The sequence below is a fragment of the Rhinatrema bivittatum genome, chromosome 1 (assembly GCF_901001135.1).
Source record: "Rhinatrema bivittatum chromosome 1, aRhiBiv1.1, whole genome shotgun sequence".
Classification (NCBI taxonomy): Eukaryota; Metazoa; Chordata; class Amphibia; order Gymnophiona; family Rhinatrematidae; genus Rhinatrema; species Rhinatrema bivittatum.
In genome coordinates, this window is record NC_042615.1 from 618,896,622 (window position 1) to 618,918,117 (window position 21,496).

The following is a 21,496-nucleotide window of genomic DNA, read 5'->3' on the forward strand; positions in this document are numbered from 1 at the left end:
GACTGGGGCAAGGTCTAGGGATTCATCTCAGGACACGTGGTCGAGGTCCGATTCCCACACCTTCCCCCAGTCACATGGCTGGGGCCAGGACAAGTCGGCGCCATTTAAAAAAAATAGTGCTGACCGGGCCTGGGTGGGAGGGGTACAAGGCGGGGGGGGGGGCTCGGAACATTTTTTTTGTTTTAGTATTTTGGGTGGTGGGAGGGGATATGGGGACACAGAAGACCTTATATTCTTTTGGGTAATTTGGAGGGGGAGGAGTTGGGAGGTGCAAGGAGGTGCCCGGCTCAACTTACATTTTATTTTGAGCACCTTGGGGTGGAGGGAGTATGAAGGGGGCCGCCCAGCACAACATATACTTTTAAGCACTTTGGGGGGGGGGGGGAAGGGGATGGGGGGAGGTATTGGCATGCGGGCACACCTACTTTTTTTATTTCTGGGCAGTTGGGGGCATCCTTGAGTGGCAACCCGGGTTGAACCAGGGGTCAGACCTGACCCCATTCAAACTTTTCTTGAGCGGAGGGTTGTTTTTTCTTCTTTTTTGTCGGCCCTTTACGGCGATGGAGATCCCTTGAAATTGGGGCCGCCATCGCATTAAAGGTCCACTCGCCGCATTCTTTGGTCCTGCAGTGTTTAGCATTGAAACAAAAGAATGCACCATAGAGCCGTGATGTTTTTTCATGGGAGGGGTCCTGCTGTCGCAGGGAGGAGTCGCCGCAATAGTGGGACCCTCTCCCGCGGCTAACATATTGGAAGTTTGTGGCTATAGGCCTGAGGTGGTTTCCAGTCTGGAACCAAAACATTTGTTGTAAGACAATTTCCTTTGAAAATGATACACATAGGAACATTTGTGCATGCAGCGCCACAACACTTCTCGCACTGTTCACCAAAAGACTCTCTTCATAAAAGAAAGCAAAAATAAGGCTTCAGGGAAAACTTCTGAGGGAAGAACACTAGGCCCTGAGCAAGATCGAGGTGCCCTACCCCCAACACCAGTGGATGTGTTCTGGGGAGTGGAAAGCCACCCTCTGCTTAAGTTTTAGTAAGAACTCCACAGCTGGATTTCTTTAAAGTTTCCAGGTTAAATGGAGAAAAAGAGGAAGGGCAACACTCAGCCTCTCCCCTCTGTGGCAAGTCAAGCCTCCTCAATTACTCAACCAACGTTGGAATCTTTTAATTTTGGAAACATAGTCTTGGGACTGTTGGATTTTGGAGCTCTTGATACCCAGGACTCTTTCATCTCCCTCAGTCCCAAAGGTCCAGTTCCCCTGAGATCTCCCTTCTGTTAACCTGACAGGTGAAAGGAACAGTCATATAAGTCCAGAACTGGTGAATGTCTTGACTGTTCCCTGTGAGGTCCCCTATCTGATGGGGAATTTAACATCTTCCCCCGCAGATGTTCCTATTTTAGAGAAGCCCGTGGTTGTCACGTTGGATTCTCTTTGGGGTGGCTATTTCTAAACTGGAAATGACTTTGCACAGATTGAATCCAAGGCTAGCTCAATGGGTTCCTTTACTACTCAGCTCAAACAACATCCTCAAGATTTAACTACTCAGACTAAAGAATTATCTGAAGTTAAAATATAATGTCAAAAAATTCAAGACACTAATGTTTCTTTGATGAAAGATACTTTGGGGCTATATAGGTAGGTGAAGATCCTTGGCAATATGGCAATTTGCGACTTCTTCATTTTCCAAGAGCTTCAATGATATCTCAAGAGATGGTGAATTTATTTTATACATAGTTCCTAAAGTTACCAATGGGACAATTTTGAAGATTGTTAAGGTTTATTATCTCCCAGATACCAAGTTTTCTACTAGATATGAGGACACTATAGTCCCTGATGATTCCTCCTTTAATAGTTCTGATTTGTTGGAAAAATCCTGTTTTCATATCAACGACAGAGCGACTCTTCATGTGGAATATAAGCAAGAGTCTAATAAAATTTGAACACTGCGTCTATTTCTTCATCTGAAGGAACAGAGGTTTTTTGGACATAAGTTATCTGTTTTTCCTGACCTAGTCAGAGATACACAAATTCATAGGAAGTGTTTCATAGAGAAGAAGTTAAGGGCTCTGTCCATTGGGGGTACATTTTATTGAAATACCCTTGTAAATGTGTAGTTAAATTTCATGGATCTAGCTACATATTTTTTTTTATTGTATTCAGCTAGAGAATTTTCTTCAGAACAAGTCAGCTCCAATTGCTTAGGTTAGGTAGAATCTGAACCAATAAGTAATGGTTTCCATATTTTTTCATTTGCTTATTTGATTAATATTTCTCTCCCACATTAAGGTCTGATATATCAGGTCTGTTCGTCTTTTCTTTATATAGAATTTGTTTGATTTAGTGTACTTGGAGATTGACCTGTGTAATTTCCTTAAACAAGAGTGTATTCTTGTATAAGATGTTTAAAAGTTATAAATAAATAGTAAATTAATAATAATAATAATAATAATAATAATAATAAGGCTTCAGCATTTGGCCAAGCTATGCACTCATCCTGTTTATTTGTACATTTATTGTTGGGGCTTTTTTTTTTTTGCTAAGTACATCATTCTGTAAATTTAAATAATCACATATAGTAATAAAATTACACACAGCAAAACTAAGTGCAAGAGGCTGCAGTAAGTTTACAACTTATCCACTGCTTGATAATCTGTTTTGCTCACTTCAGAAAACAGAAGCTTCATTGTACCGAAACAATATCCTCCCCTCTTCTCCATAACCACCACAACTCATGCACCCATTTTCAAACCATATCTGCTTTGTGATACTAAGCTATGCCAAATACAAAGACAAAATCTGTGGTCTGCACTTTAAATAGATGGGGGCATGAGAAATCAAGGTCCTGTTCTAATTTTGGACCAGCAACCACTCAAATGGCTTTAGTATCCTCCAAAATTCAATAAAATAATACTCAATATTGGATCAGGGTTATCTAAAACCAACTGCCTAAATAACATTTATTCTCCTCTGGGTTAATACAGTAGAAAAGATGTTACCTACAACCTGTTGGTTGACCCTTAATTCCATGTACCCAAGTGGATTAACACAGCAACCACAATTCTCCTCCCCTCTGAGTGAAATCTTCTACATTCTTTTTCATAGCTTAGCCCTGTATGAAGCAGGAGGTGCCTTTGCTACACAGCATTGATCCAAAATAAACAAGAAAAGTCATGTCCTCGGAAAACATGCATAATGCCACCCTTGTTTACCCCTATATTCCCCCCCCCCCCCCCACACACACACATACAATACATCCAAAATAAAACGCACTGCAATATCCTCCTCAATTTCTCATCAGCTCTAACAAATGACACAAGCATTTTATGGAAGCCAAGATCAATAATTAAAGTAAGTTACCACCTTCAATACATTATGGAGCCAATTTTCAAACTAACCGCATCAGGAAAAAGACCAAGATTGCTTTTTACCCTCAGGCTTAGCATCGGTTCTCAAAGTGAAAATGCTTGTAATTTCCCTTTGAAAATAGCCACAGGTACAAAGTAGGGGCAGTCACTTGCATCTTTATTTTTGTTAAAGGTGGAGTTTTGCATGAAAAGTATGCATGCAGATATGAAAAAGCAATCTACGTGCACACTATTTCTTCCCCCACCTAAAAACATTCACCCACCTCAGAAAGGCAGAGAAAAGTTTGAAAACCAAGGGACAATGTGTGGATTGTTAGCTGCATTGAGAGTGAGCAATTTTCAGACAGTTGGTTTCCATGAGTAAAAATGTTTTTTATCATGGAAAATATTTGGAAAATTGGTCTCCAAGTATCGTTCTCATTTCCATGGAAATATATACTAAGAAAAAAACTCCAAAATCTTACCTTTCACAAGCTCGGACGGTCCATGCAGCAATTATCCATAATGAGATACTAAAAACCAACAGTACTGTTCCTGGACATATTGTCATTAAAGTCTTCATTACAAAACGTGTATTGAAGTTTATTTTATTTAGTGCTCCAATGCTTCTGGATGAGGCATCCGTGAAAAGTTTGCTATGCAAAAGCATAACTCTGGCAATAAGATACAATCTTAAGAACATTGGTATAGATAAAATGATATCCACGTCGGCCACAGTTGTGGATGGGGTATAGGAAAAGGCGAGCCGCGCTGTCCATGTGAATGTATAGTTCCCAGGTATAGGATGAATAGCACACACTAGTATTTCCAAACAGATGAAGAAAATACGTTCATACGTCATGGCTATTCTCCAATCATCAGCTCCATTGTCCACCATAAACAACTGGAAAAAAAACAAAGGGTTACAGATCAGCATATTCATTGCCCAGTAAACAAATTACCATCAAGTTCATGCATATCTAATATATGCTGAGTTAAAGAGTGCTTGTAATGGATGACAAACAAATTTGTTAGCAACAAATCATCCTACAACAAAAAAAGACCATTTCCTCTAAAACTGAAATGCCATACCTCACTCACTTCAAAAAGTTTAGTAATACAGTAACAAAAAGAACAATTTTCAGTCAAGGCTGCCTAGGATTGGACACAGTTTCAGGCAAATTTAGGCACCTAGATTTTGAGCTGAAAATGTGCATAAATCAGTCTAGGCTTGGTTAAAAATGGCCACCTAATACTGCCAGCCTTTTGCCATCCTCTCTTCCACGTGTCCGAAATCAAATGGCACTTCCTGGCCTCTTCTTCTGTCCTCCCACCTGCCTGAAGTCCAAATATGAGTGCCAAAATCTCCCCACCTGATCTCCTTCTTCCCAAACTCTAAACTTACCCAAAATATCCCAAACCTCAGCTGGAAGGACACATGTTTATGTCCTCCCAGTCAAGTGTCCACTGGCCTATCATTTTGAGGCAATCTGAGGGATTGGAAGGATGCCAGAAGAGCTGGTGGTGCCGCCAGCACCTCGCTATAAGCAAACTGTCAGCTGAAAATCTATATTAGGCGGAAGATTTTGCCACCTATATTTGGCAATCAGCCTTGGCTGAAAAATTGGCCTCTTAGTAAATATAAGCACGCGAAGATAGTCGCTCTACCTGTTTCAGTTTCTGAGGTCAATCTTCAAAGGGTTAGTCCAGGTAACTTTTGGAGTTAGCCAATAAAATCCAAGATTTGGAAATTTTCTCCCTATCCCCAGCTAAAATGTGTCTGGGCAACTCATTGACCACCCAAAATTTACTTGGGTAAAAAGTAGCCGCATGGGGGCATTCCTGGTGCCTGTTTTCACTTTGTCTATGCTATGCTCATCAGTTTAGCCAAGTAAGTCTGGTCAGGCAAATACACCTGTCCTAATATTTTAAGCAGATAAGTTTATCCAGGTATATTCAGAAGAACACTTAACCAGGTAATTTCCACTAAACATCCAGCTAACTTTACCCAGAAAAATTTCTCACGCTCCTCTATGCACTTACCTCCCAAAGTTAGGTCCCTCTGAAAATCATTCTCATCGTAAATGATGATGGATAAGACCAAAATGGTCCATCCAGTCTTCCCAGTAGAGATTCCCACATGCAACCCAACATCAGCTCCCTCTCCCTATGTCTTTTGTCTGACCTTATCATTGCCCTTCAAATCTGTACCCCAGCCTATGCCAAATCTGTTACAGTACTGGACACCACTACCTCCACTAAAAAGCCAATTCAGCCTCAATATCAACAACTTTGCTTTGTATCAGATCAATAAATATTTAAGCCAACTGTGTGACCACATTCCTTATTAAAACCCAGCCTCTCCATACTCAGTTCACTTTGCATTTCAACCATGATCCCTGCAAGCAGGTCCCCTAACCTTCTTGGAAGCCTGATGCAATTGTACAACTGCCACTTTGTGCAGGTTACCATAATGTTTTCTTGGAGGCATAATGCAATCATATTCACTATTGTTTTGGCTTGAAAACTCACTCATTGTGGGTTACCCTTATACATCTTGGATGCACAATGAGGTCATGTCAATTGTGTGTTTGGGATGTAACCACCACTCCATGCAGATTACCCAGTACTTCACTCCCATCCTCTTACCACATTTGTTTTAAGCATAAATGTGCATCTATTTAAGCTCCAAAGAGTGACTCTCTCAGGCTATTTTGATTTTGACAAAGAGCAACTATCGTGAAGAAGGATATGTTAAGGAAGTATTTAAGATGGTCCAACAGATATTTGGCATGACTCCAAAAAGACAGCAATTTTGTCACCTTTAGTTTCCTGTTGTGTCAAAATCGGTAAACCTAGCTTAAATAAGTTGTACCATTTCTATTCTTTGATATGCCATGAGAAAGAAATTGATTATAACTTTCTTGCTACAAACCATTAGCTGCATCTTCTTCTGGCACAATTTGCTCTTAAAGAGACAGTACTGCTTTCTCCACAGCATCTTTTCAAACACACCTAACCATACCTGACTTCCTGCTCAGCCTGGCTTTCTAACAATCTCACATACCACATTCATATCCTTCCTTTCCTAGCTTACCTGATAATCATCTCTTCTTGCTGATATATTGAATAACAGAAAACATGCACTGGACATACATACATACATACATCATAGCTGCTGAAATCCTGGGCACCAGGTTGCCATGGCAACTCGATTGTTTTTTCTTCTGGCAACCTTGGCACCCAGCAGTGTACAGCACCTTTAATAGCCCACATGAGGTCATTCACATCAGGCAGTCCTGTATAAGACCACGCATGTCCACACTGTCCTACATGCAGATCGGGGAGCAGCTCCTGGTTAGGGTTTGGAAGGGGAAAGCTGAAAGACAGCATAAGGGCTGCACGTGTGATAAAACACAGGAGAAAATGCAGAGAGCTAACAGGATCTAGAAATGGTAGGGGTTTGAATGGGGAGGCAGAAAGAGTTGGGAAGGGGAGAACAGAATGAGCAGGAGGGCTGAGGGGAGCAGAAACTGCAAGAGGAAGAAGAGAGGGAGAGACCACAAGATTAGAAGAGGAAGCATAAGAAGTGTATGGAAAGGTGTAGGAATGAAGAATCAGAGAGCAAGCAGTCAGAGATGGAGTGAGATGAAAGAGGTGAGATGAAATGGAGGGTTAGAAAGAGCAGTGTGGATGAGAGACGAAGAGGAGAAGAGATTAGAAAAGAGGAGATGGATATTTATGAAGAGCTGGAGGAATAAGCGTGAGATGGAGGTATGACAGTCATGAAAGATGTGGAGAGAGATGGAAAGGAAATAGAGAAGTGAATAGCTGGAGGAAGAGGGAGGGGAAATAAAGATAGAGAAGGAAAAGGAAAAGAAAAAGAGAAGTAATAAAATATAAAAGACAAATTGAGAAAAGACAAATACAAAGAACTATAAAATGAACAGAAAACCAAGGAAAAATCAGAAGACATAATAGAAGATACAATAGAAAATCACAGTAAGGAAAAAGCATACAATAAAGGTAGAAAATGTTTATTTTCAGTTTATTGGATTTTGTGACTTCTAAATGTTTTTAAATATATATTGCATATGCAATTTTTAAAATAGTACTTACAATAATGTGTGTAACTAGTATCAAGTAGAATTGTCTACTCTGGTTAGCTTTATGAGCAGTGTGCATGATAAATAAAGTGCAGGCAAAGTCACCAACTAATGCCTTAGGGGTAGATTTTCAAAGGGTTACGCGCGTAAGAGACGCACGTAACCCCCGAAAAGCTGCCCCTTCCACCCCCTGCGCGCGCCGAGCCTATCTTGCATAGGCTCGGCGGCGCACGTAAGTCCCGAGGCTTTCCTGGGGGGCGTGTCGGGGGGCATGCCGCGGCCGGCACGTCATCGGAGTCGTTCCAGGGGCGGGGCCACGGGCGTGGTTCCGGCCCAGGGGTGTTCCGGGGCGTGGCCACACCTCCGGACCAGCCCTGGACCAGAACATGGCGAGCCAGCAGCCGGCCGGTGCGTGCAAGTTACGCCTGCCTCGGGCAGGCGTAACTTGTAAAATAAAGGTGGGGGGGGAATTAGTTAGGGCTGGGGGATGAGTTAGATAGGGGAAGGGAGGGGAAGGTGGGGGGGGGCCGGAAGGAAAGTTCCCTCCGATGCCACTCTGATTTCGGAGCGGCCTCGGAGGGAATGGAGGATGGCTGCGCAGCTCGGCGCGCGCAGGCTGCCAATTTTGCGCAGCCTTGCGCACACTGGGTTGCGCAAACAAATCTACTCCCGCGTACACCTTTTAAAATCTACCCCTTAGTGAGCGGACTGTAAATTGTAATGTCTCGACCAGAGTATCCCAACACAATCCTGGAGGCACACCTAATGAGTAGGGTTTTTGGATAACTACATATTCATTCTGGATATCCTGAAAACCAGATCGGTCAGGTGTGTCTCCAGGACTAAACCACTGTTCAAGATGCATGCAAATTAGCATAATGAGATGAAAAATGAAGGCATAATGAGCTCACACACATCAGCCGATTCACTAAAACATGCGTTAATTATTGACTGCACACTAGAGCCATAAAAGTATTGCCCACTCTGGACCACACATTAGGCATTGATTGCACACACTATCAAAAAACATCTACTGGCCAGAGGCAGCTTTTTAAGGAAAAGGGAAGAATTCTGGCTGCTAAAGCAGGAAATGCTAGCGTAAGCAAGGAGAAGATATAAACAGAGGGGAGAGGAATGGGACAGATGAGGAAAAGGACTGAAAGAGAAGCCCAAAAGAAAGAGAAGGAAGGGAAAAGCAACAAGGTGTCTATGTCCCCAGATTTTCAGGACTGGAGCAACCTGTTGTTGGCAATAATGCCACCCATCTCCTCCACAAATGACAGCTCTGGCCACACCCCTTACACTGACCTTTCCTAATTCATCAGGTTTTCATGGGGTGGAAGGAGTCAAGGGCCGGACCTCAGGAGGAGGAAGAGATTGGGAGGGTGGAGAAAATAACTAGTGGGAGGAATGGATCCTGGAGTACAGTGGCCTAGGCAGGTGACAGGATCCTCAACACATCAGGAGAATGGAAAGAGAGATAGAAAGGTGCAAGAGAGCAGAAAGGGTAGACAACCTTTTCTCCCTTGTGCCTTTCCATTTCATATCATTCTCTCCTGTTCACTTTCAATCACCTCTGGCAGAACAGGCAATGTGTAAGAAATGTCCTTTACCCCAATACCCAAACTCAAGAAAAAAAACAAAATTTTCTCCAATTCGAAACACTTATATTAAGAAAACAAATAGAAAAATTGCTGTAAATGTTATACACAGCACAAAGGATGACAGAGTATGTATAAGGCAAAATAATATGACTATATTTCTTTTCCAGTAGAACATAGTGAGCAAGGAAAACAGACCATTGTGGTTCCTGCCAGTCACACATAGGCAGAAGAAGGAAAACAACTCAGTTTTTCAGCAATTGATCATCATGGCACATCCTCATGCTCCAGGGGCTTGTCATTTATGAGATGCAGTAGGTGGCCTCTGCCCCTCATAGAACAGGGCCTGGTATTCAGCACCACGGAGCTAATTACATTTGGATTTAGCCAGCTAAGGGACAATGTTTGGAGCCAGATAAGCGCTGATATTCAGCGTTAGCCAGCTTAATTAGCCACATAAATCTAGGACTACTACTCAGGGTTTTAGCTGGATAAACTTAGCCAGGTAACTTATAAGATAGCCGAGTATATCCAGTGGTGCTGCCACACTACTGACTATCTCAGCCAAGATATCCAAAGTTTATCCAGCTAACTTGGGCAGTCAGACAGCAGCTGAATATGGGCCCCACGATGTCCATATTCAGGCCTTCCACCTTGGGTCAATGACCCAATGACCTTGCAGTATGAGGGTGGTTTATAATGTGTGAAAATGCTAGACAAAGGGGTTGCTCTCGGAACAATGTCTCCACGTTGGGTTTATTTTGCACATAGCTTAACAGAAATGGACATCATTCATAAACCAGGGTATGCTGGGAATGATCTCAGTCTCTCAGATTTATTGCTAATGCCCTTCTTAATACGTGCATTGTGCCAAAGAGAGCTTCCTTTTGAAGTTCACAGAATGTAATATGTTTGGGCAACATATTAAGCTGTTTTGGGAAATTCTTATCAGGCCTGTGGCTACTGATATAATTGGGATTATTTCGGTATATTTCTGTCACATTTTCTTGGTCTCTGATTGCATCTCTTGATATTTAAGTATCTTCACTGTCTCCATAAATGTCCACACAATATTCACTGGGTACTGACACTTCTATTAGCAATGTTATTCTTATGTTTTACTCCTTTATCACGACATCTGGTTTTCTAGCATTGATCTTCTTATTGGTTAGAATACGAACGTCCCACGTGATCAAAACTTCTTCATTCTCTTCAATTCCTTTAGGGTTGCGTTCTTTTGGGGAAGTGGGGCAGTGTCTCCTTATGGGTTATTTTTTGCTCAAACATTGACAGGATATTTTGGGAGTGATCGTAGTCTCTTATATTTACTGCTAATGCCCTTCTTAGTATTTGTATTATACCAAGGACACCCTCCTTCTGGAGTTCATAGGCTGTAATCTATATAGGCAACATATCAAGGTGCGCTTGGAAATTCTTCTTAATTAGGCCAGTGGCACCCAATATTATTGGGACTATTTCTGTATTTTTCTGCCGCATTTTCTTGGTTTCTTAGCATCTCTTGGTCCGTAAGGATTGTCGCTTTCTCTATATGATTCACAGAATAGCTGGCTACTGACATCTCTATCAGCAAAGCCATTCTTGTGTTTTTCTGCTTTAACACAATATCCGGTTTTCTAGTATAAGTCTTCCTGTTGGTTGGAATGGGAATGTCCCAGGTGATCACAACTTCTTCATTCTCTACTGTTCTATTAGGGTTTTGCTTCCAGTGGTTTTTTGGTCATCAATGTTATAAATGTTAACACAGCTTCCAGAGAATAAGCAGTGTTGCCTTTTTGCCTTTCTGTATACAGACCTTCTGATATTAGCAAATTACATCCAGTGATGAGATGGACAACCATTTCCAGTTCTGTTTTTCAGAATCTGCATTTTTCCATTTTTTTCTATGCTTGTCTGTGCTGCAATTATTAATCTCTCATCTCTAGCTTTAAATTCACCTTTCCATAGCCACACCGTGTCAAATTTTGATCTATGTGGGGTTGATGAAGTAACTCTTTGTACTTCCCACTTTATTTGTGCTTCTGCCAATTCTCTCTCCTTATTCGCTGGTCTAATTTGATTTTTGAAAGATGTTTTTCTCTTGTTTTGCACATTCTGTTGCTTCTTTCTCCTTGCGCACTGGTGGATTTATTTCATTGTTTGGTATTTATAAACCGCCACTACCAACATCCAAGGCGGGGAACAATAAAATATATATAATTTAAAACAAAGCAAATACTGACATCGACAGCTCATTAAACACCGACAACTGAAACCCGATCACAGCTCAATCAATGGTAGCTCGACACTCAATCGAAAGCTAAGCCAAATAGATATGTTTTAAACAATATTTTGAAAGTCTAGAACAGCTTGTCACCCATAATTCAAAGGGTAAAGAATTTGAAAGAACTAGATCCGCCACATAAAATGCTCACTCTCTTGTTTCTGCAAAGTGCGCTTGATGCACAGATGGGATATCCAAGAGTCTTCTCTGAGAGGACCTCAAGGCTTGAAATGGATTATAAATTCAGAGAAGAGCTTTTGCCCAAGGGAAAGAATCTACAGCAAGCAACTTACAAACTAACATCAGTACTTCATAAGTCACTTGTGACTGGCTTGGCATCAAATGCAAGCCTTTAAGCATTGGTGAAATATAATCAATCACGAAATGACCACTGTTTAATCTTGCCGCAGCATTCTGCAGAATCTTTAATACTCTTAAGGCTGATACAAGGTGACCTACGTATAACAAATTGCAATAATCCACTATTGGTAATATCAAAGCTTGCACAACAGAACAAAAGTCAACTGGCAATAATAACGACTTCAAGACAAGAAGCTTGAGAAATACTGATTGCACCACCGATTTAGGGCCTGATTTACTAAGCTTTTTTCCCATAAACACAGAGGGGCGGATTTTAAAAGGAGCGCGAATAGGCCTACTTTTGTTTGCGCTCAGGCGCAAACAAAAGTACGCTGGATTTTAGTAGATACGCGCGGAGCCGCGCGTATCTACTAAAAAACCTGGATCGGCGCGCGCAAGGCTATGGATTTTGTATAGCCGGCGCGCGCCGAGCCGCGCAGCCTACCCCCGTTCCCTCCGAGGCCGCTCCGAAATCGGAGCGGCCTCGGAGGGAATCCTCTAACACCCTCCCCTCACCTTCCCCTCCCTTCCTCTACCTAACCCACCTGCCCGGCCCTGTCTATACCCCCCCCTTACCTTTGTTGGGGGATTTACGCCTCCCGGAGGGAGGCGTAAATCCCCACGCGCCAGCGGGCCTCCTGCGTGCCGGGCCGCGACCTGGGGGCGGGTACAGAGGGCGCGGCCACGCCCCGGACCACCCTGGGCCGTAGCCACGCCCCCGTACCCGCCCCCAAAACGCTGCCGACACGCCCCGAAAATGCCGCGACGACCGGGACCGCCCCCGACACGCCCCCCTCGGAGAACCCCGGGACTTACGCGAGTCCCGGGGCTCTGCGCGCGCTGGTAAGCCTATGTAAAATAGGCTTACCGGCGCGCAGGGCCCTGCTCGCCTAAATCCGCCCGGTTTTGGGCGGATTTAGGCGAGCAGGGCTCTGAAAATCCGCCCCAGAATGGGAGAAAAGTCTTAGTAAATGAAGCTCTTAATTTGTTGACTGAAAATAAGGCTAGAGTCAATAAACACAACCAAGTTTTTCACAGCAGGGAATACCTGTGCTGAGATGCTCTCAATTTGTATAGACCAAGACATTACAGCAGGGTTACTACACTGAAGAAACAAGATTTCAGTCTTAGCTAGATTCAATGCCAACCTGTTTCACAGTCATTCCTTCTATTCGCTGGAACGACTGTCCAAGTTTAAGGACTGAGAACAATTCTGCTTTTTCATTTTCATATTCAGCACTATTTGAGCATTTGGGTCTACTGATGCTATTAATATGCCTGAAGGCCTATGATGGTAGCTTTATAGGTGTGATCTATTTCTGTAAGACGCATATCACCCTCAGCTCTAGGGCTATACAATCAGCATACACTAGTTCTTATAGATTACCTCATAAACATAACGGAACTTTCTTGTTTTCACTTCCAATTTTTTATGATCTTACAAAAAGCACTCATTCAGCTAATTCAAAGCTGTGTGAAAGTGCAGGGATTGCAAGCTGAATAATAGCTTTTAACTTATTCCATAGTGAAAAAACAGTTTCAATATCAGTTTCAGTCTCCTACAGGACTCTTTACTAATCTTCTCTCTCAATACTTTATGCTGAATTTTTTCACCTTCCCCTACTCCTAAGTATTTGTACACAATTCATGCTCCAATTACTTTATATTGCAATTTTCATTCCGGGAGATATTTTTAGTTTTGCTTAGTTTTCTTTTAAGAAAGGTTGCCTTTGCACATTTGTCCATTCCAAATGTCATCCTGATGGCATCTGAAAAACTCTTTATTACTTGAAATTGTTCTGCTAAATGACCATCACAGGAGATGTAAGGTTGCAAGTCATCTACAAACAGTAGGTGAGATGTCATTGATTGGGGGTTGGTAATTTAGGATTAAGAATAATTCCATAGCCCAAGGAGTTAGTGGATTTAATGCCAAGCAAAATATGAGCAGTGACAGGGAATCTCCCTGTCATTGCTCATTGGATGATAATTTTGGGGATAATGTATTTTCCATCCTCATAATTCAGATGAAGTGTAGTCTGCCATATTTTTATCGTGAACTTAACTCGATCGAGGCAAAATATTATCCACGCATGTGGGATGCTATTGAAAGCTTTCTTAAAGTCAATCCATGGTATACTAAGGTTTTGACTATCTATGTAAGTATCCATAATGGCTTTATTCAGCATTAATTGATTTTTGGTTCCTTATGCTCCCCTTTTGATAACCTTTCTGTTCCGTTGCCAAGATAGTATTACAGTTGATGTGATCATATATTCTATCTTCATTTATTGCAGTGAACAGTTACAGATTGTAGGCAGGCACATTATTGGTCTGTAATTTTTGGGGCCATTATGTGGAGTTCCCTTCATCAAAAAAGGTTGTTCTTCATGTTATTAGCTTTGTGGAGTTATTTTTGGCTGCCTGATCAATTGGATCTTGCAGTTAGCCATGTCTTGGCAGAGAAAGGTTGAATATTTTAGCCAGAAGCTGGGTACTCCATCAGGGTCAGGGGACTTCCATTTTGGGACTCTTTTCAATCTGTCTTCCAACTCAATTTTTGTAACTTCAGGCCATTCCATTGATGGATTGTCTGACTTTTCTGTATTGTCCTGTCCTGTATTGTCTGACTTTTCTATATTGTCCCGTATGCTCCAAAACTGTTCGGTTTCTTCTTTCATTGGTAGTATTTTTAACAACACAAATGTTCTTCCCCAGTTTCCTGTAGAACCACTTTGGGTTTTCCCTGATTATTTTATTATGGAGCCTTTTTTCTCTATTTTCTTCATATCTCCACAGCTTTAGTGCTTCTGTGATTTTCAATTTGTTATTGGAGGCTAAGGATTTAGTGTCATCTTCCATTTGTGCAGCATATTTCAGCTTGATGTTTTGGATTTTTCTCATTATTTTTTTATGTCTTTGCTTGGAGGTATGCATCCACCAGTGCTATTTATCTGTGCTCAATGATTATTTTTTCCTTCTGTTTGCTTTTTTCATGAAGGAATAATTATCTTTCTTCTGTTCTTCTGACCTAGCGTCCTTTTTGTAGGATTCTTTGCTTTACAATATTGTATCCTATTTATGTCTGCAATATCACTAGATAGCTCCTTTTATACAGATTATGGTCTTGTTCATCTCATATCATGCTTTTTACTGCGAGAGTCAAATTTAACTTGGGTAGTCTTTCTCTCTCCTGGACCCCAGCATGCATATCCTTCTCTACAGAAACCAAGAGCTCCATCGCCAACTTTTCAAGCTTCTACTCTATCTCCAGTCTTTCTTCCTCACTTTGCCTCCTGACCCGTGTTAACTGCTTGGAAACTTTTATTTTTGTGCTTCCTGCCTGCTAAGCAACTTGTATTTTGGTGCTCCCCAACTGCTCAGACTTCTGGATCTTTTCTTGTGTTTCCTCTTCAGCCCGCTTCTTCCAATTGTTCTGGTTGTTTTGGCACCTTTCTTCTAGAGCTATCCAACTGCTCAGATACCTTTGTTCTGGTGTTCCTTAACTTTGTAACAAGCTTTCATTCGGTATGCCCTGGCTTCTCAAACTCTGGTTTCCTTTCTTCTGGTTATTTTGGCATTTTTGGTCTAACATTCCTTGCTTGCTTAGCCACCTTTGTTACAGCACGCCTTGGCTTCTCCATTGCTTTTGTTTTGGTATTCCTTACCTCCTCAGTCTCCTTAATTGTGGCACTCCTTGGCTTCCTAGTTGCTCTTGCTGTAGCACTCCCTGGCTTCTTGGTCATATTTGTTGTGACATTTCTTGCTTATCAGCGACATTTCTTTTGATGTTCCTTAACTGTTTGTTCATCTTTGTTTGTAGCACACTTTGGATTCTCAGCCACCTTTGTTCTGGCGCCTTTGATTGCTCAGGTACCTCCCTCCTCCTCTTGTTATCTCTCTTTCTGCATCATCATTCAGCTGTTTTAAGATGTTTTAACTTAAGTACTTATGTTTTTTGATTTGTCCAATTCAAGATATTAAATTTTTATCTTTTGCCTTTTTCAATTTTTCTTTTTATATTATTGCTCTTTCTTCCATTTTCTGGCGTGCTTTGTATACCCTAGAGATTTAAATATGGCATTTTTGGCATAAAAATATCAGTACATCATCCCCTTTTTATCTTCAGTGGTTTAGGTAATTGTAGATAATCCTCTTAATTTTTTCATTAGCTACTGTTTACCTGTGACTGCAGTGAGTCTATGGACAAGGTTACCATGGCCTATAGCTGCACAAAGGGTCTTATCTTCACATGAAAATTCAGCACTATCGCTACCTCCATCACAAGCCATAGTGCTTTGGCTAAAGAAAGGCATCTTTTTTATCCTGGGTGATGTGAGGCCACTATGTAATTTCTTTTTCGCTTACTTCAATATTTCAGTAATAAAATCACCTGGCTGAGATTTAGTCTAGATATTATGCAATGGGGTCACCATGTAGGGTTGCCAACTGGCTCCAGATTTTCAGGACAGGTTGATCCAATCCTGGTTTTACCTCATTGCATGCTGGAACTTATTCTGATTTTCCTACGAAAAGCAAGACTAACTACCTGCATGCAGGGGAGTAAAACCAGGACTGGATCAACCTGTTCTGAAAATCTGGAGCCAGTTGGCAACCCTATCACCATGTGAAGGTATTCAGCAAGGCTTGGTGAGAGACATTTATTCCATTCAATTATTCTTTCCCTCTTAGAACTCTGCTGTTAGGAGGCTTACAAAGGCCTGCTGGGAGGAGTGGAGAGGATAAGTAACATAAAAATTGGAGATGGCTTTTGTCTGTCTGCTCATGGACCAAAGCTCCTCATCAGACTATTCATTTACTGCCTTCATCAAATTGTCTATGGACTTCAGCAACACCTGTATCTAATGGATCCTTTCCCAGAGACCTAAAGAATTTGCAGTCCGTGTTATGCAGCCTCTGGTGTCTCAACACTGTGGAGAGTAAACAGAGAAGTGTTGATGTTGTAGCCCTTCATGGTCTGTGTAGGACTTGGTTCCCCAGTCTTGTCCTGGGGATCCCACAGGGTTTTCAGAATATCCATAAAGAATATGCTGATTTATTTCATGCATATTCATTGTGGATAAACTGAAAACCTGACTGGCTATGAGGTCTCCAGGACAGGTTTTGGAAGCTCTGCTATATGACAAATCATCCCAGGTTATCAATGGAGTTTGCTGTGGAGACCTAGTGGGAGAATGCCCCTAATGGCAGAAACTCTGAAGCTTTCTGAGTTCAGGAATACCTGACTTAATTCTAGCCTGCTATGCCTGCACACCCAGACCTGTAGATTCCACAGAATCCAACCCCAGCACATCAATGGTAGAAATATCCCCTCTCCCTCCATCATCAATCTTCCCTCCCTCCCTCCCTCCCAGCCCCAGCCATCTGATCAGCCAGAACTCCCCATGAATGGATGATCCATCTCCTCCCAAGTTACCATATAGATTATACCCTTTGTGGAGGTCTCAGCTTACCTCATGATCCACACATTACAACACAGGCCCCTAGTCCCCAAGATCAATGTCCCTCCATGACCCTTGAGCCTCAGACCAATATATCCCTGGATCCACCCCTAATAACCTTTCCATAATCTGAATTTACAGTTTTGGAAGGCTCTCATCTTCAGTGACAGAAGGGATGTGATAGCCCTCCTGCAAACAACACTGCTTACTATCAGCATTACATGCTGAAACACTGCTAGGTAGTGCCAATTGTCTACCAGTGAAGACAAGGACCCCTGTAATCATAAATTCAGACTCTGAAGGAATCATGAATGACACAAAGTGGGTGGCACCTTATAGACTAACCAATTTATTGAGGCATAAGCTTTCGAGGACAAAGTCCACTTCGTCAGATGCAAGAAGTGAAGTACAGAGGTCGGTAAAATGTATGGGGATGGGGGGGATATAGAACAAAGAGAAGACATTGAATAAGCAGGCAGAGTGTGGAAACAAAGTGATAATAGCATTATAGTCCAGGCTACTGACTACTGAGGTAAGTGTGAAAAGACAGAATGATCTCAGAACAGTTAAACTCATAGATAGTTGTAATGTGCCATCACCTATGGTGATGGTGCTAAGATTTTGATGAGTTCCAATTCAGAAGTTTCACACTGGAGTGTTCCTTGGAAGTTCCTTTTTGAGAGTATGACAATTTTAAGGTCAGATAGAGAATGTACTGGAAGGATTAAATGTTCACCTACTGGTTTCTGAATGTTGCCATTTCTAATGTCAGATTTGGGGTAGATTTTTTAAAAATGCGCGTTCGCGTACTTTTGTTGGTGCACCAGTTGCAAACAAAAGTACGCTGGATTTTAGTAGATACTCGCGTAGCCGCGCATATCTTCTAAAATCCAGGATCGGCGCGCGCAAGGCTGCCGATTTTGGGCAGCTGGCACGCGCCGAGCCACGCAGCCTGCCTCCGTTCCCTCCGAGGCCGCTCCGATTTCGGAGCGGCCTCGGAGGGAACTCTCTTTCGCCCTCCCCTCACATTCCCCTCCCTTCCTCTACCTAACCCACCCCCCCCGGCCCTATCTAAAACCCCCCTACCTTTGTCCATGGATTTACGCCTCCTGGAGGGAGGAGTAAATCAATGTGCGCCAGCGGGCCGCTGGCGCACCGAGACGCAACCCGGGGGCGGTTCCGGAGGGTGCGGCCACGCCCCCACACCGCCCCGGGCTGAAAACACGCCCCTGGGCCCGCCCCCGAAACGCCGCGTCCCGCCCCCAAAACGCTGCAATCGGCCCCACCCCTGACACACCCCCGACACGCCCCCGACAAAAAACCCCGGGACTTACGCGAGTCCCGGGGCTCTGCGTGCGCCGGCAGGCCTATGGAAAATAGACGCGCCGGCGCGCAAGGCCCTGCTCGCGTAAATCCGGGCGGATTTACGCGAGCAGGGCTTTTAAAATCCGCCCTTTTATGTCCATTTATTCTTTTCCTTAGGGACTGAGCTGTTTGTCCTATGTTTTTTAACAATTCTCAAATATTTAGACCTTTAACTTACCTATATATATATTATATATATTCATTATAACTTTAACTCTGTTTAAACTGTTCACCTGATTTTTCATTGTATGCGTTGTTATAAATGTAAACCGGAGTGAAGGCCTCTACCAATACTTCGGTATATAAATGACATATAAATAAATAAATAAATATGTAGACAGCAGAGGGACATTGCTGGCAGGTGATGCCATGTATTACATTGGAAGAAGTGCAGGTCAATGAACCCCAGATATTGTAGTTAATGTTGTTGGGTCCTGTGATGGTGTTGCTTGTGTTAATATGTGGACAGAGTTGGCATCTAGATTTCTAGCAGGGTCAGATATCATTTCTGTACAACTTGTGGGTGCTGGTGAGTATCTGTTTGAGCTTGGGGGGCTGTCAGTAGCTCAGGATAGGATTTCCACCCAGGGCCTGTGAAAGGGTGGTATCATTGTCCAGTATGGTTTGTAGATCCTTCATGATATGTTTCAGTGCTTTCAACTGGGAGCTATAGGTAACAATCAGAGGTGTTCTACTATTTTGTTTTTTAAGATGATACTTGAGCAGAGTGAACTTTGTGTTGTGCCGGAGGTGGACCCTTGGCCCGAGGTGGAGTTGACGCTACCCACAGGGCAAGCCCTTTGGGTCCCCACTGTCAGTAGGTAGAACTCACTGATTGATGGAAGCCGGCTGGAGCTTCGCCAATACCAGCCCTCATTCCCCGCAGGTTGAGCCCTTGGGTACCGGGGTCGGCTGGTCTTAGGTGGGCCTCCATCCAAGGTCTTCCTGGATGTGGAGAAGGGATCAGCCAGAGGCCAACAGCAGTAGCTTGGATAGGAGGATGAGTCCAGAAGAGGCAGAGTCCCAGAGACTCGGACGCCAATGGAGAACAGGTAACTAGACAGAAGGCGCCCAAGCAAGTGCAGGCCGAAGCCTGAGAAGCCAAGTCCAGGATGAATTCAACAGAGGCGTTGATGAACATGCTGTGGTCAGCGCAGGCGGCTAGCAAGGAGAGACGGTGACACGGGCACAGGTCAAAATCAGGAGACAGTCTGAGAATGGTCAGGCAAGGCAAAGGTCAAACCAGGTAGCAGACAGTAGCGTGGTCAGACGTAGCAGGGGTTAAGCCAGGTATCAGACAGTAGCGTGGTCAGACGTAGCAGGGATCAAGCCAGGTATCAGTCAGTAGCGAAGACAAGCAGGGTAGACTCAGAACACGGGAATAAGGAACGGATACCAGGAGCAAGGCACGAACAGGAACCAGGAACACGGACAAAGCAGGAACAAACCGGGAGCCAGGAACACAGACGAAGCACAGGAACGAGCAACTAAGCACACGACTAGCATGGAGACCTGTTGCCAAGGCAAAGAAGCACTGGCTGGGTCCGGCCTTAAGTACCAGGACCCAGTGACATCATCATCCGGGGCCACGGGGTAGTTTCTCGCCGTGGCCCCTTTAAAGGTGGAACAGATGCGCACGCCTAGGAGGCAGCGTGGCACGAGATGGAGGCGTCTCCCCGCGGGCCATGAAGGGAGACCCACCGCGCAGCTGGGAAGTCCGCGGAGGAGCTGGGAGCACTGGAGGCAGCTCAGATGTGCAGGCGGCTGCCCACAGCCGCAAGAGAGGAGGAACCGGGAGCTGAAGCAGGCAGACAGGGGTAAGTGGGCCCAGCCACGGGCCAGTCGCAGCTGGGACATGCAACACTTTGGATTTGTCTGGCTCTGTTGATCTGTTTTCTTATCTTATTGGGTGGGTATTGAAATTCCAAAAATGTTCCAGAACAGATATGATTGTATCGTAGAGCTTAGATATAGACAATGGACTTGGTGGTAGGGTGTGGGTGGAAGCTGGAGGAATGTAGGTATGTGTGGCAGCCTGTGGGTGTCTTATGTGCCCCTCATGTGTCACCAGGATCGGACTATCATTGGATGTATATCCCTTTCAGCCGCTCTCAGCAGAGGGGTAGCCACATCATCAGAGCGGGCTCCCATCTTCCCTCCATTATATCCAGTGATGGTCCTGCTCAGAGGAATGCAGAGGAATATGGGTTAGCTCTGGGAGTAGAAACAGATTAGGAAATATTGGTCTTGGGCACAGGGTGTGTGGGGTATGTTAGTGTGTGGGTCAGCGGGTCAGGGAGTCAGGAAGGGATGCCAAAACATTTTTACTAGCAACTCTGATATTCAGCTGATATTCAGTTTTATTTATCCAGATAAGTAGAGACTTATCCGGCAAAGTGGCGCACACTGAATATCTGACTAGGTTGAGCAGCCACCACTTAGCTAGATAAGTCACTTATCTGGATAAGTAGTTAGCTGGCTATCCAGTGCACGGGCAGTGGACAGATCAGGGTGGCACTACTTCTCTGGCCAATTTTGCCACATATGTAACGATATTCATACTTATCCTAAGATAATCAGATAATAGACCTGCCGTAGAGCACTTCTAACTTAGCCGGATACAACTTATCCAGCTAAGAGGCATCAAATATGGGGATATTCAGCAACATAGCCAAGTTGCTGAATATTCTATGTACCATAGCAAGATGAAATTTATCCGGCAAACTTACCTAGCCATTTTCTTCTGAATATCGAGCCCTTAATGCTTACAAATAACATTTATCAAATCCCATTTTCTATCTTTTTGGAAGGAAAGAGTCAGGAGTTCATAGTCTGAAGGACAATTGTGGGAGAATAGTAAAGCGGAGAGAAGTACATATAGAATAAAATGGAGAGGTGGGGAAAATGGTAGGAAACACAGGATAATGGGGTAGAGGAGATGAAGCAGAGGAATTGGGAAAACTGAA

The 21,496-nt window shown here is 43.4% G+C and overlaps 1 protein-coding gene across 2 annotated transcripts in view; it reads right to left on the reverse strand.

Annotated features, from left to right (window-relative positions):
• KCNN2 (potassium calcium-activated channel subfamily N member 2) overlaps positions 1–21,496 on the reverse strand; it is a 364,762-nt gene that overhangs the window by 287,835 nt on the left and 55,431 nt on the right. For both annotated transcript variants that reach the window (XM_029571493.1, XM_029571487.1), the window contains exon 3: positions 3,841–4,259. In XM_029571493.1, the coding sequence (XP_029427353.1) occupies positions 3,841–4,259 (419 nt within the window). The remainder of the gene's footprint in view (positions 1–3,840; positions 4,260–21,496) is intronic.